At 40.9% G+C, this 14231-nt stretch overlaps 1 protein-coding gene across 1 annotated transcript; it reads right to left on the bottom strand.

Moving 5' to 3' along the window:
• Positions 1-742: 742 nt before the first annotated feature.
• Positions 743-6640, bottom strand: LOC143187718 (uncharacterized). Its single transcript, XM_076391942.1, has 8 exons — positions 6499-6640; positions 6432-6456; positions 6322-6389; positions 6075-6279; positions 6008-6029; positions 1654-5962; positions 1394-1551; positions 743-1339 (listed from the first exon to the last, which is right to left on the bottom strand). Exons 1-8 carry the CDS (start codon positions 6638-6640, stop codon positions 743-745), a joined length of 5526 nt encoding a protein of 1841 aa, XP_076248057.1.
• Positions 6641-14231: the final 7591 nt, after the last annotated feature.

The following is a 14231-nucleotide window of genomic DNA, read 5'->3' on the forward strand; positions in this document are numbered from 1 at the left end:
CCGAATTAACCTTGTGCGAATACTTTTAGCTCGATAGTGGACTGTATAAATTGTTGTTTGTAGTGATTCAAAACCTTTTCTCTAATGAACTTTATTCTCGTTTGTCGGACAAATACGAAGCAAAAATCACCAATTCTCGCGGCAGTCTTCATATTTATACGTTAGGTTGTGCTGTTTCAAATTAAGCGTACATCTCATTGGTCTTTGTAAAAAAGAGGGGGTAACAAGAAAACAGAGTTCAAACGGAGTGGGTTGACAGAATTAAGCTAGAAGTGGGAATTTCTGGGTTTTTCCAACGGTCATCGGAAGTTACCGACTGCATCCCCGATGACCCACGCCGCTAATCCGACTAATGCTTTACAGCTAGCAATAAAAAACCAAGGAGCACCTCGACTTGGAGTGAACATATGGAAAACATAAAAATTATGACTAAATTCAAACCCTGGTACAACGTGTCGACAGCTAATAAACTAAATTTTGGCAAGTAACGGTTCCTTGGATATTTACTGCTGCTACGACAAATAATGTAAGAGGGTTCGCTACGCGACATACCGCCCCCCTTGAACGGTCATGTTCAAAAGATTTAAACAATGAATGGTTTGCGGAAAGTCAAAACGAAAATCTTAATACTACCTTACAGTATATACTTATAGCAACGCGGTCTTAAATTCACGTGTACAATGTTATAGAAACAACTACTCTCTAATACCGCCTTTGTAACAAATTATGAATTAGTTTCTTATTACATGTACTCTATTGGTAATGGCGCCAGTTTCTTAACACTTCTTTTATAAATTCCTAATGGTGTTCTCACAGACACTACACGGATGATCTTGTCTTCTCCTGGGTGTAGCTCCATGATTCTGCCTAACTTCCACTGCAACGGGGCTAGATTGTCCTCGCGTATTAGGACCAGCATCCCTTCCTTGATGTTGTTGTTGGCATCGACATGCCACTTGCTTCTAGTGTGTAACTCATGTAGGTATTCCCTGTGCCATCTGTTCCAAAAATGCTGTTTAATTTTTTGGGTATGCTGCCACAGTGACAGCCTATTGTTTCGGATATCTGAGATTTCGTATTCTGGCAGAGTTTGTAACGAACCACCAATTAGGAAATGGGCAGGTGTTAATGCGATACAATCGTTCGGATCAGAGGATAAGGGAGTTAGTGGACGGGAATTTAAAATAGCTTCGATCTCGATTATAATACTATTAAATTGTTCGTAGGTAAACACAGTTTCTCCAATAGTAGCTCTTAAATGCTTTTTAAAGGATTTAACCGCGGCTTCCCATAGGCCTCCGAAATGCGGTGAACGAGGCGGAGAAAACGACCAATTGACCTGTTCATTTGTCAAATATCTGTTTAAATTTCCCTTATATTCCTCAGAATTTACAAATGCTTGAATTTCTATGATTTCGTTCCTCGCACCAACAAAGTTGCTACCGTTGTCGGAATATAAATTTCGAGACTTTCCCCTTCTTGCGAAAAAACGTTTAATCGCGGCTATACATGTTTCTGTAGTCAGATCTGTGACTAGTTCCAAATGAGTGGCTTTTGTAGCAAAACATACAAATACAACGACATAACTCTTAATCCTTTTCACATTTCTATGTTTCCTTTCTTTTATTAAGAATGGTCCACAATAATCAATACCTGCATTCTCGAATGGACGTGCTTGGGTCACCCGATCCCTTGGTAAATTCCCCATAATATATTCGGGTACCTTGGGATTAGCCTTGAAGCAGTTAATGCAACGATGAATTATCTTACGCGTAAAATTTTTTCCATCGATTGGCCAATATTTGTGTCTAACCGCATTTAACGTAGCCTGTATACCTGCATGCCAATTCTTCAAATGTTCTTCTCTAATTATTAATTCTGTAATGTAGTGCCGACGCGGTAATACAATCGGGTGTTTGTGTGAGTAGCTAATATGCGCGTGTTTTAATCGCCCGCCTACTCTTAATAAGCCATTTCCATCAATAAATGGCGCTAGGTTGAGCAACTTACTTTTTTTGTTAATTGGAGTGTTGTTTTTCAAATCCCTTATTTCTTGCTCAAAAGTATGCGCTTGAACTAGTTTCAAAATATATATATGTGCATTTGTAATTTCTATGTTTGTTAGTTCACCCGTAATTCTTAGGTTACCCTTACAATTGTTATAGAACCGTAATATGTATGCTAACACTCTATTAAGCTTATTTATTGACGAAAATCTATCTATGAAAAACGCCGTATCAAGGCTTGCTACTAAAACCTTAAAATTACGCGTTTCCGGGATATCGATATCAGGAAGATCTACGGACGGCCACGCGTCTTCATGTTTTGAAAGCCAATGCGGACCCTTTAACCACAATTGATTATTTAGGATCTGCACTGGCGTTAAACCTCTGGATATAAAATCCGCAGGGTTTTCTGGACTCGAAATATGTCGCCAGGCTTGAACATCCGTCTGTTCCTGAATCTCGCTGACCCTATTTGCTATAAATGTCTTTAACAGATGAGGCGATGTTTTAATCCAATGCAAAGTGATTGTAGAATCTGACCATAATACAGTCCTTTCAACCCGAATATGACTCAATGCGCTACGGCTCTCCTTAAGCAAATTAGCTAACAACTTAGCTGCACACAGTTCTAAGCGAGGCAATGATATGCTTTTTACCGGGGCAACTCGTGATTTGGCACACAATAAACTAACTTTACAGCTGCCTTGCTTATTGACTGATCGTAGGTAGATGCAAGCCCCATACGCCGCTTCACTAGCATCGGCAAACCCATGCAATTGAACCGTCACTGGGTCATCAATAACAGTCTTTCTTGGTATCGAAAATTTATTTAGATGCGGTAATTCCTTTCTAAATTCCAGCCACATAGTCAAAATTGCTTGTGGTACTGAATCATCCCAATTTATATTTGCTTTCCACAGTTCTTGCATAATTATTTTGGCTCTAACTATTACCGGCCCTAATAAACCTAAGGGATCAAATAATTGGGCTATTTGTGATAATATTGTACGCTTTGTCGATCTAGAATTGTTTTCGCTGCTCTTTATAGTATATAAAATTTCATCTATTCTTGGCTTCCAACAAATGCCTAATGCCTTCCTAGTTTCGTCGATGTCTAAAGAAAGAGTCCGTTCATGGTTGCTTGTATCTAAATCCTTAATTAATTCTGCATCATTCGATGTCCACTGTCTTAAATTAAACCCTCCTACTCTTGCTAATGCTATTGCTTCGTCCCGTATCTTTAAAGCTAAGTCGCGAGTGGCGGCTCCAGTTAACAAATCGTCCATGTAAAAATCCCTTTTGAATATAGCTGCTGCTCTGGGAAATTTGTTCTGTTCATCGTTAGCCAGCTGCTGTAAACAACGTACCGCTAAAAACGGAGCTGATGCTGTTCCGTAGGTTACAGTATTTAGTTCATATGTTTTGACAGGTTGATCTTGCGAATTGCGCCATAGGATCCTTTGGTAACTCCTATCCTCAGCATGTACTTTAACTTGTCTAAACATTTTTTCAATATCTGCTGTCAAAACATATGAGTACGAACGAAATCGGAGTAATAATTTATATAAAGTGTCCTGCAAATTAGGCCCAATTAATAGCGTTTCATTAAGTGAAACCCCAGTTGAACTTTTTGCGGAAGCGTCGAATACTACACGTACTTTAGTTGTTTCACTGGACTCTTTTACCACCGCGTGGTGCGGCAGGTAAAAGCCCTTGCTTGTTTCCTTTACACTGACCTGTGTCATGTGTCCCAGTTGCTCATATTCCTTCAAAAATTCACTATAACTATCTAGTAATCCTTTATTCAAATGTAATTTGCGTTCCAATGCATAAAATCTCTTAAGTGCTACTTCTCGCGAATTCCCTAAGAGCTGTTTTCGCTCATTAAAGGGCAGCCTGACACAATATCTGCCGTCTGTATCCCTTACGGTGCTTTGTTTGAATAATTCTTCCGCAGCTCTTTCCTCTGCTGACAAAAACTGCTTATCTACGAATGACTCTACTTCCCAAAATTTATTTAATGTTTTGTCTAACGATGTTGCTATGTGAAATGAATTTACCAAGGTGGGTGCTCTATATTTTGGTTGGATGTTGGATTCGCCCGTAACAATCCATCCTAGTAATGTTTTTTGCAGGATTACTGCACTATTGCTTAATCTAATTTGGCCAATACTTAATAATTTAAAAAATAATGTATTCCCTAGCAATGCATCTATTTTTCCGGGTTTATGAAATTCTGGATCTGCTAATTTAATGTTTCGCGGTACTTGCATGTTCGAGCGGTCAACTTGTCGTGAAGGTAACAGTCCTGTAAGAAACGGCAGAGTTATAAATGATACCTGACTTGTAAAAGAACTATGACGCGCCTTAACTACAGTTTTTACTAAATATTGTGCCTTGGTCGCTTGTTGCCCCAGGCCTGAGAAAGTTAAATTAACAGCCTGTTTTTGTAACTGTAATTTTTCCGCTAATTCTTCTGTAATAAAATGAGTTTGTGACCCTCCGTCTAATAACACACGACAATCATGTTCCTTATTGAATCTATCTAGTATTTTTATTTGAGCAGTACCCAATAATACTTCCGAACCGCAAGTGACCGTTAATGCATTTGCATTCGATCCGGAATTTCCTGCTTGATCTACTGCTTGTGTACTATTATTATTAAGATTGACTCTATTTTCATTATTGAAATGTAACAAAGTATTATGTTTCTGCTTACATTTCCGGCAACCTGTGGCCTGACAATTCTTAACTACATGGTTAGATCGAAAACAATTGATACACAATCTACTTCTTCTTATAACCTCTAACCGATCGCGAACGGCTGCCTTTAAGAACTGATTACATTGATATATTTCGTGATTCCCTTCACACATAACGCACTTATTACTATTTGCCGTCGCTACATAAGAATGACCTCTGGAACCGACATTATTGCGTTGAGAACGCTCCTGATACACGTTTCGCCTGTGTGAGCTAAGAACTTCTATTTCAATTTCTTCACCGCGCGCTTGCTTATTTATAAAATTCAATAATTGTTCGAATGTGGGCATGTCCTCATTTTCTAAAGTACGCTCCCACCCGCGCCTTGTAATTTTGTCCAATTTTTTACCTATCATATAAACTAAAATTGCATCCCATTGGCCTGTGGGTAGACCTAGTGTCGCTAGTGCCTTCACATGCATTTGCGCTTGTTCTGCAAGAGACCTTAAATTCGCAGGTGCGTCGCGCATTACTTCTGGCAATTCAAACAAAACCTTTAAATGAGATTGAACTATTTGACGCGGTTTATTGCACCGCTTTTGCAGCAAATCCCAAGCTACCAGGTAATTAGGCTCTGACGCATTCAAAGCGGAAACGACCGACGCGATTTCCCCGCGTAAAGCATTTTTCAATAAGTGAAATTTCTGCACCGATGGTATGTCTAGATTATCATGGACTAATGTTTTAAAGGTGTCGTGAAAACTATGCCACTCAATTGGATTGCCGTCGTATGGTTTGATCTCTATTTTTGGTAGAAGCGTGTTCTCTTGTTTTATCATCACTGTATTTGGTGAATCCGCCTTTCTAACTGAACTTGTTGCTGCATTCGAAGGTCGCAATCCCTCAAGCTGTCTGTTAATTGTACTAACTATTTTGAAATAATTACGTTCAAACTGTTCTCTTTCGATGTCATGATTTGAAACTTCATCCTCTAGTTCTATACCCAGCTGAACTTCTTCAAACGATTTGCCCAACTCTACTACCCTTTCCTTACGAATTTGTAAGTCGTGTACCTCTACATGCTCGCCCTCCTTCAAATAGGTCTCTATACGTGTAAGCTGTCCCTTTATCGAAGCCCGCTGTCTCCTAAGACTCTTCAATTGCACTGATTCTTGCGTATTAGCCATGTTACACCGACAGTTAATATAACAAACGAAATCAAGATCGATGCTATTTATACGAAGGGAAATATGCTAAGGAAATGGTGATTCGTATACTAAACCTTCAGACTCTTGAACTTCTGGGACGGTTGCGATGTTGCTGCAGTTCCTCAACGACTTTGCGTTCTCTCGATGATGCTGTTACGATGCCTCGGTGATGCTTCGATGTGTCGCTCCTAAATGATCCGTTGTCCGGTGGCTGCTTCCCCGGTTAAGGTGTCCAAATAGACTGCTTCCTTGATTGAGGTGTCCTATAGGCTGCTTCCTTGGTTGAGGTGTCCTATAGGCTGCTTCCTTGGTTGAAGTATCCCATACGGTGATACTGCTGATCTGCCCTCTTTGCATAGAGACTAAGATCCAGACGTATCAAGTTGAAGCTTCTTGTTCTAAGCCAAACTCCAACACTAATAAGCAACGCTTTCGATAACCAAAGCTGATGCACTCCTTAGTGTTCACTGCACTGCACAAGTTCCTTTGTCACCAAGTATCCGGCTCGAAGGACCAAAATGTTTGTGTGCGTTTTCTATCTTATGAGATAGATGAACTTACACTTCGCACGCCGAATTAACCTTGTGCGAATACTTTTAGCTCGATAGTGGACTGTATAAATTGTTGTTTGTAGTGATTCAAAACCTTTTCTCTAATGAACTTTATTCTCGTTTGTCGGACAAATACGAAGCAAAAATCACCAATTCTCGCGGCAGTCTTCATATTTATACGTTAGGTTGTGCTGTTTCAAATTAAGCGTACATCTCATTGGTCTTTGTAAAAAAGAGGGGGTAACAAGAAAACAGAGTTCAAACGGAGTGGGTTGACAGAATTAAGCTAGAAGTGGGAATTTCTGGGTTTTTCCAACGGTCATCGGAAGTTACCGACTGCATCCCCGATGACCCACGCCGCTAATCCGACTAATGCTTTACAGCTAGCAATAAAAAACCAAGGAGCACCTCGACTTGGAGTGAACATATGGAAAACATAAAAATTATGACTAAATTCAAACCCTGGTACAACGTGTCGACAGCTAATAAACTAAATTTTGGCAAGTAACGGTTCCTTGGATATTTACTGCTGCTACGACAAATAATGTAAGAGGGTTCGCTACGCGACAGATTGAGGTTTGAGTATTGAGTCCTGAGAATTCAGGATATTCTGTTGAGTATTGAGAGTTGAGCATTGATGGTTGAGTATTGAGGATTCATGGCTGGGGGTTGTGTGTTGAATATTGAGGGTTGAGGATTGAGGATTGTGGATTGAGGATTGAGGATTGAAGATTGAGTATTGATGATTGAATATTGAGGATTGAGGATTGAGGTTTGAGGATTGAGGTCGAGGACTGACGGTAGAGGGTTGAGGTTTGAGGATTGAGGACTGAGGATTGAGGACTGAGGATTGAGCAGTGAGGATTGAGCATTGAGGATTGAAGATTGAAGACTGGGTATTGAGGATTGAAGATTGAGAATTAAGGATTGAAGATTGTGGATTGAGGATCTATGATTGGAGATTGATTATTGAGGATTGAAGATTGAGAATTGAGGATTGAGGATTGAGGATTGAGAATTGAGGATGAGGACTGAGGGTTGAGGATTGAGGTTTGAGGAATGAGGATTGAGGGTTGATGATTGAGGATTGAGGATTGAGGATTGAGGATTGAGGATTGAGGATTGGGGATTGAATATTGAGTACTGAGGATTGAAGATTGAGGATTGAGGATTGAGGATTGATGATGGAGGATGAGGGCTGAGGGTTGAGGATTGAGGTTTGAGTATTGAATCCTGAGAATTCAGGATATTCTATTGAGTACTGAGAATTGAGTATCGATGGTTGAGTACTGAGGACTGAAGATTGAGGATTGAAGGTTGAGTATTGAGGATTCAGTATTGAGGTTTGAGGGCTGAGGATTGAGGATTGAAGATTGAGTATTGAGGATTGAAGGTTGAGGATTGAGGATTGAGGATTAAGGATTGAGGATGATGTCTGAGGGTTGAGGATTGAGGTTTGAGGACTGAGGACTTAGGATTGAGGACTGAAGATTGAGGATGAGGGCTGAGGGTCGGGGATTGAGGTTTGACGACTGAGGACTGAGGATTGAGGATTGAGAATTCAGGATTGTTGATGGAGGATTGAAGATTGAGGATTGGGTATTGAGGATTGAAGAGTGAGGATTGAGGATTGAGGATTGAGGATTGAGGGTTGAGCATCTAGGATTGGAGATTGATTATTGAGGATTGAAGATTGGGGATTGAGGATTGAGGATTGAGGATTGAAAATTGAGTATTGAGGATTGAAGATTGAGGATTGAGGATTGACGATTGAGGATTGACGATTGAAGATTGTGTATTGAGGATTGAGGATTGAGGATTGAGTATTGAGGATTGAGGACTGAGGATTGAGAATTGAGGATGAGGACTGAGGGTTGAGGATTGAGGTTTGAGGAATGAAGATTGAGGGTTGAGGATTGAGGATTGAGGATTGAGGATTGAGGATTGAGGATTGGGGATTGAATATTGAGTACTGAGGATTGAAGGTTGAGGATTGAGGATTGAGGATTGATGATGGAGGATGAGTGCTGAGGGTTGAGGATTGAGGTTTGAGAAATGAGGATTGAGGATTGAGGATTGAGGATTGAAGATTGAGTATTGAGAATTGAGGATTGAGGATTGAGGATTGAGGATTGAGAATTGAGGATGAGGACTGAGGGTTGAGAATTGAGGTTTGAGAAATGAGGATTGAGGATTGAGGATTGAGGATTGAGGGTTGAGGATCGATGATTGAGTATTGAAGATTGAGTATTGATCACTGAGGATTGAGGATTGAGGATTGAGGATTGAGGATTGAGGATTGAAGATTGAATATTGAGGACTGAGGATTGAGGATTGAGGATTGAGGGTTGAGGATCTAGGATTGGAGATTGATTATTGAGGATTGAAGATTGGGGATTGAGGATTGAGGATTGAGGATCTAGGATTGGAGATTGGTTATTGAGGATTGAAGATTGGGGATTGAGGATTGAGGATTGAGTATCTAGGATTGGAGATTGAAGATTGGGCATTGAGGATTGAGGGTTGAGGATTGAGGACGAGGACTGACGGTTGAGGATTGACGTTTGAGGATTGAGGATTGAGGATTGAGGACTGAGGCTTGAGGGTTGAGAATTGAGCATTGAGGATTGAAGATTGAGGACTGGCGATTGAGGATTGAAGATTGAGGATTAAGGGTTGAGGATTGGGGATTGAGGATGTAGGATTGGAGATTGATTATTGAGGATTGAAGATTGAGGATTGAGGATGGAGGATGAGGGCTGAGGGTTGAGGATTGAGGTTTGAGTATTGAGCCCTGAGAATTCAGGATATTCTATTGAGTATTGAGAATTGAGGATTGATGGTTGAGTATTGAGGACTGAGGATTGAGGCTTGAAGGATGAGTATTGAAAATTCAGGATTGAGGTTTGGGGACTGAGGATTGAGGATTGAAGATTGAGTATTAGGGATTGAAGACTGAGGATTGAGGATTGAGGATTGAGGATTGAGGATTGAGGATGATGTCTGAGGGTTGAGGATTGAGGTTTGAGGACTGAGGACCGAGGATTAAAGACTGAGGGTTGAGGATGAGGGCAGAGGGTCAGGGATTGAGGTTTGACGACTGAGGATTGAGGATTGAGGATTGAGAATTGAGGATTGATGATTGAGGATTGAAGATTGAGGATTGGGTATTGAGGATTGAAGAATGGGGATTGAGGATTGAGGATTGAGGATTGAGGATTGAGGATCTAGGATTGGAGATCGATTATTGAGGATTGCAGATTGAGGATTGAGGACTGAGGATTGAGGATCTAGAATTGGAGATTGATTATTGAGGATTGAAGATTGATGATTGATGATTGAGGATTGAGAATTGAGAATTGAGGATGAGGACTGAGGGTTGAGGATTGAGGTTTGAGAAATGAGGATTGAGGATTGAGGATTGAGGATTGAGTATTGTGTATTAAAGATTGAGTATTGGTCACTGAGGATTGAGGATTGAGGATTGAGGGTTGATGATTGAATATTGAGGATTGAAGATTGAGGATTGAGGATTGAGGATTGAGGATTGAGAATTGAGGATGAGGACTGAGGGTTGAGGATTGAGGTTTGAGGAATGAGGATTGAGGGTTGAGGATTGAGGATTGAGGATTGAGGATTGAGGATTGAGGATTGAGGATTGAGGATTGGGGATTGAATATTGAGTACTGAGGATTGAAGATTGAGGATTGAGGATTGAGGATTGATGATGGAGGATGACGGCTGAGGGTTGAGGATTGAGGTTTGAGTATTGAATCCTGAGAATTCAGGATATTCTATTGAGTATTGAGGATTGAGGATTGATGGTTGAGTACTGAGGACTGAGGATTGGGGATTGAAGGTTGAGTATTGAGGATTCAGAATTGAGGTTTGAGGGCCGAGGATTGAGGATTGAAGATTGAGTATTGAGGATTGATGGTTGAGGATTGAGGATTGAGGATTAAGGATTGAGGATGATGTCTGAGGGTTGAGGATTGAGGATTGAGGATTGAGGATTGAGGATTGAAGATTGGATATTGAGGATTGAAGATTGAGGATCGAGGATTGAGGACTGAGGATTGAGGCTTGAAGGTTGAGTATTGAAGATTCAGGATTGAGGTTTGAGGACTGAGGATTGTGGATTGAAGATTGAGTATTAGGGATTGAAGATTGAGGATTGAGGATTGAGGATTGAGGATTGAGGACTGAGGATTGAGGATTGAGAATTGAGGATTGATGATTGAGGGTTGAAAATTGAATATTGAGGATTGAAGATTGAGGATTGATGATTAAGTATTGAGGATGCAGGATGAGGGCTGAGGGTTGAGGATTGAGGTTTGAGGACTGAGGACTGAGGATTGAGGATTGAGAATTGAGTATTAGGGATTGAAGATTGAAGATTGAGTATTGAGAATTGAGGATTGAGGATTGAGGATTGAGGATTGAGAATTGAGGATGAGGACTGAGGGTTGAGGATTGGGTATTGAGGATAGACGATTGAGGATTGAGTATTGAGGTTTGAGAATTGAGGATTGAGGTTTGAAATTGAGTATTGAGGATTGAGGATTGAGGATTGAGATTTGATTATTGAATATTGTGGATTGAGTATTGAACCATGAGAATTCAGGATATTCTATTGAGTATTGAGAATTGGGGATTGATCGTTGAGTATTGAGGATTCATGTCTGAGGGTTGTGTGTTGAATATTGAGGGTTGAGGGTTGAGGATTGAGGATTGAGGATGGAGGATGAGGGCTGATTGTTGAGGATTGAGGTTTGAGTATTGAATCCTGAGAATTCAGGATATTCTATTGAGTATTGAGAATTGAGGATTGATGGTTGAGTACTGAGGACTGAGCATTGAGGATTGAAGGTTGAGTATTGAGGATTCAGAATTGAGGTTTGAGGACTGACGGTTGAGGATTGAAGATTGAGTATTGAGGATTGAAGATTGAGGATTGAGCATTGAGGATTGAGGATTGAGGATGATGTCTGAGGTTTGAGGATTGAGGTTTGAGGACTGAGGACTGAGGACTGAGGATTGAGGACTGAGGATTGAGGATTGAGGATTGAGGATTGAGGGTTGAGGATCTAGGATTGGAGATTGATTATTGAGGATTGAAGATTGGGGATTGAGGATTGAGGATTGAGGATCTAGGATTGGAGATTGATTATTGAGGATTGAAGATTGGGGATTGAGGATTGAGGATTGAGGATCTAGGATTGGAGACTGAAGATTGGGGATTGAGGATTGAGGGTTGAGGATTGAGGACGAGGACTGACGGTTGAGGATTGAGGTTTGAGGATTGAGGATTGAGGATTGAGGACTGAGGCTTGAGGATTGAGGATTGAGCATTGAGGATTGAAGATTGAGGACTGGCGATTGAGGATTGAAGATTGAGGATTAAGGATTGAGGATTGGGAATTGAGGATGTAGGATTGGAGATTGATTATTGAGGATTGAAGATTGAGGATTGAGGATTGAGGATTGGGTATTGAGGATTGAAGAACGAGGATTGAGGATTGAGGATTGAGAATTGAGGGTTGAGGATCTAGGATTGAAGATTGAGGACTGAGGATTGAGGATTGAGGATTGAGGATTGAGGATTGGGGATTGAATATTGAATACTGAGGATTGAAGATTGAGGTTTGAGGATTGAGGACTGATGATGGAGGATCAGCGCTGAGGGTTGAGGATTGAGTTTTGAGGACTGAGGACTGAGGATTGAGGACTGAGGATTGAGGATGAGGGCTGAGGGTCGGGGATTGAGGTTTGACGACTGAGGACTGAGGATTGAGGACTGAGAATTCAGGATTGTTGATAGAGGATTGAAGATTGAGGATTGGGTATTGAGGATTGAAGAATGAGGATTGAGGATTGAGGATTGAGGATTGAGGATTGAGGGTTGAGGATCTAGGATTGGAGATTGATTATTGAGGATTGAAGATTGGGGATTGAGGATTGAGGATTGAGGATCTAGGATTGGAGATTGATTATTGAGGATTGAAGGTTGAGGATTGATGATTGTGGATTTAGTATTGAGAATTGAGGATGAGGTCTGAGGGTTGAGGATTGAGGTTTGAGAAATGAGGATTGAGGATTGAGGATTGAGGATTGAAGATTGAGTATTGAGAATTGAGGATTGAGGATTGAGGATTGAGGATTGAGAATTGAGGATGAGGACTGAGGGTTGAGAATTGAGGTTTGAGAAATGAGGATTGAGGATTGAGGATTGAGGATTGAGGGTTGAGGATCGATGATTGAGTATTGAAGATTGAGTATTGTTCACTGAGGATTAAGGATTGAGGATTGAGGATTGAGGATTGAAGATTGAATATTGAGGATTGAAGATTGAGGATTGAGGATTGAGGGATGAGGATGCAGGATTAGGGCTGAGGGTTGGGGATTGAGGTTTGAGGACTGAGGACTGAGGATTGTGGATCGAGAGTTGAGGATTGAGGATTGAGGATTGAGGATTGAGGATTGAGAATTGAGGATTGATGATTGAGGGTTGAAAATTGAATATTGAGGATTGAAGATTGAGGATTGATGATTAAGGATTGAGGATGGAGGATGAGGGCTGAGGGCTGAGGATTGAGGTTTGAGGACTGAGGACTGAGGATTGAGGATTGAGAATTGAGTATTAGGGATTGAAGATTGAAGATTGAGTACTGAGAATTGAGGATTGAGGATTGAGGATTGAGGATTGAGAATTGAGGATGAGGACTGAGGGTTGAGGATTGGGGATTGAGGATTGACGATTGAGGATTGAGTATTGAGGATTGAGAATTGAGGATTGAGGTTTGAAATTGAGTATTGAGGATTGAAGATTGAGGATTGAGATTTGATTATTGAATATTGTGTATTGAGTATTGAACCATGAGAATTCAGGATATTCTATTGAGTATTGAGAATTGGGGATTGATCGTTGAGTATTGAGGATTCATGGCTGAGGTTTGTGTGTTGAATATTGAGGGTTGAGGGTTGAGGATTGAGGATTGAGCATGGAGGATGAGGGCTGAGGGTTGAGGATTGAGGTTTGAGTATTGAACCCTGAGAATTCAGGATATTCTATTGAGTATTGAGAATTGAGGATTGATGGTTGAGTACTGAGGACAGAGCATTGAGGATTGAAGGTTGAGTATTGAGGATTCAGAATTGAGGTTTGAGGACTGAGGATTGAGGATTGAAGATTGAGTATTGAGGATTGAAGATTGAGGATTGAGCATTGAAGATTGAGGATAGAGGATGATGTCTGAGGATTGAGGATTGAGGTTTTAGGACTGAGGACTGAGGATTGAGGACTGAGGATTGAGGATGAGGGCTGAGGGTCGGGGATTGTGGTTTGACGGCTGAGGACTGAGGATTGAGGATTGAGAATTAAGGATTGTTGATAGAGGATTGAAGATTGAGGATTGGATATTGAGGATTGAAGAATGAAGATTGAGGATTGAGGATTGAGGATTGAGGGTTGAGGATCTAGGATTGGAGATTGACTATTGAAGATTGAAGATTGGGGACTGAGTATTGAGGATTGAGGATCTAGGATTCGAGATTGATTATTGAGGATTGAAGATTGGGGATTGAGGATTGAGGATTGAGGATCTAGGATTGGAGATCGAAGATTGGGGATTGAGGATTGAGGGTTGAGGATTGAGGACGAGGACTGACGGTTGAGGATTGAGGTTTGAGGATTGAGGATTGAGGATTGAGGATGATGTCAGAGGTTTGAGGATTGAGGTTTGAGGACTGAGGACTGAGGATTG

Source organism: Calliopsis andreniformis, unplaced genomic scaffold (assembly GCF_051401765.1).
Source record: "Calliopsis andreniformis isolate RMS-2024a unplaced genomic scaffold, iyCalAndr_principal scaffold0155, whole genome shotgun sequence".
NCBI classification, from domain to species: domain Eukaryota; kingdom Metazoa; phylum Arthropoda; class Insecta; order Hymenoptera; family Andrenidae; genus Calliopsis; species Calliopsis andreniformis.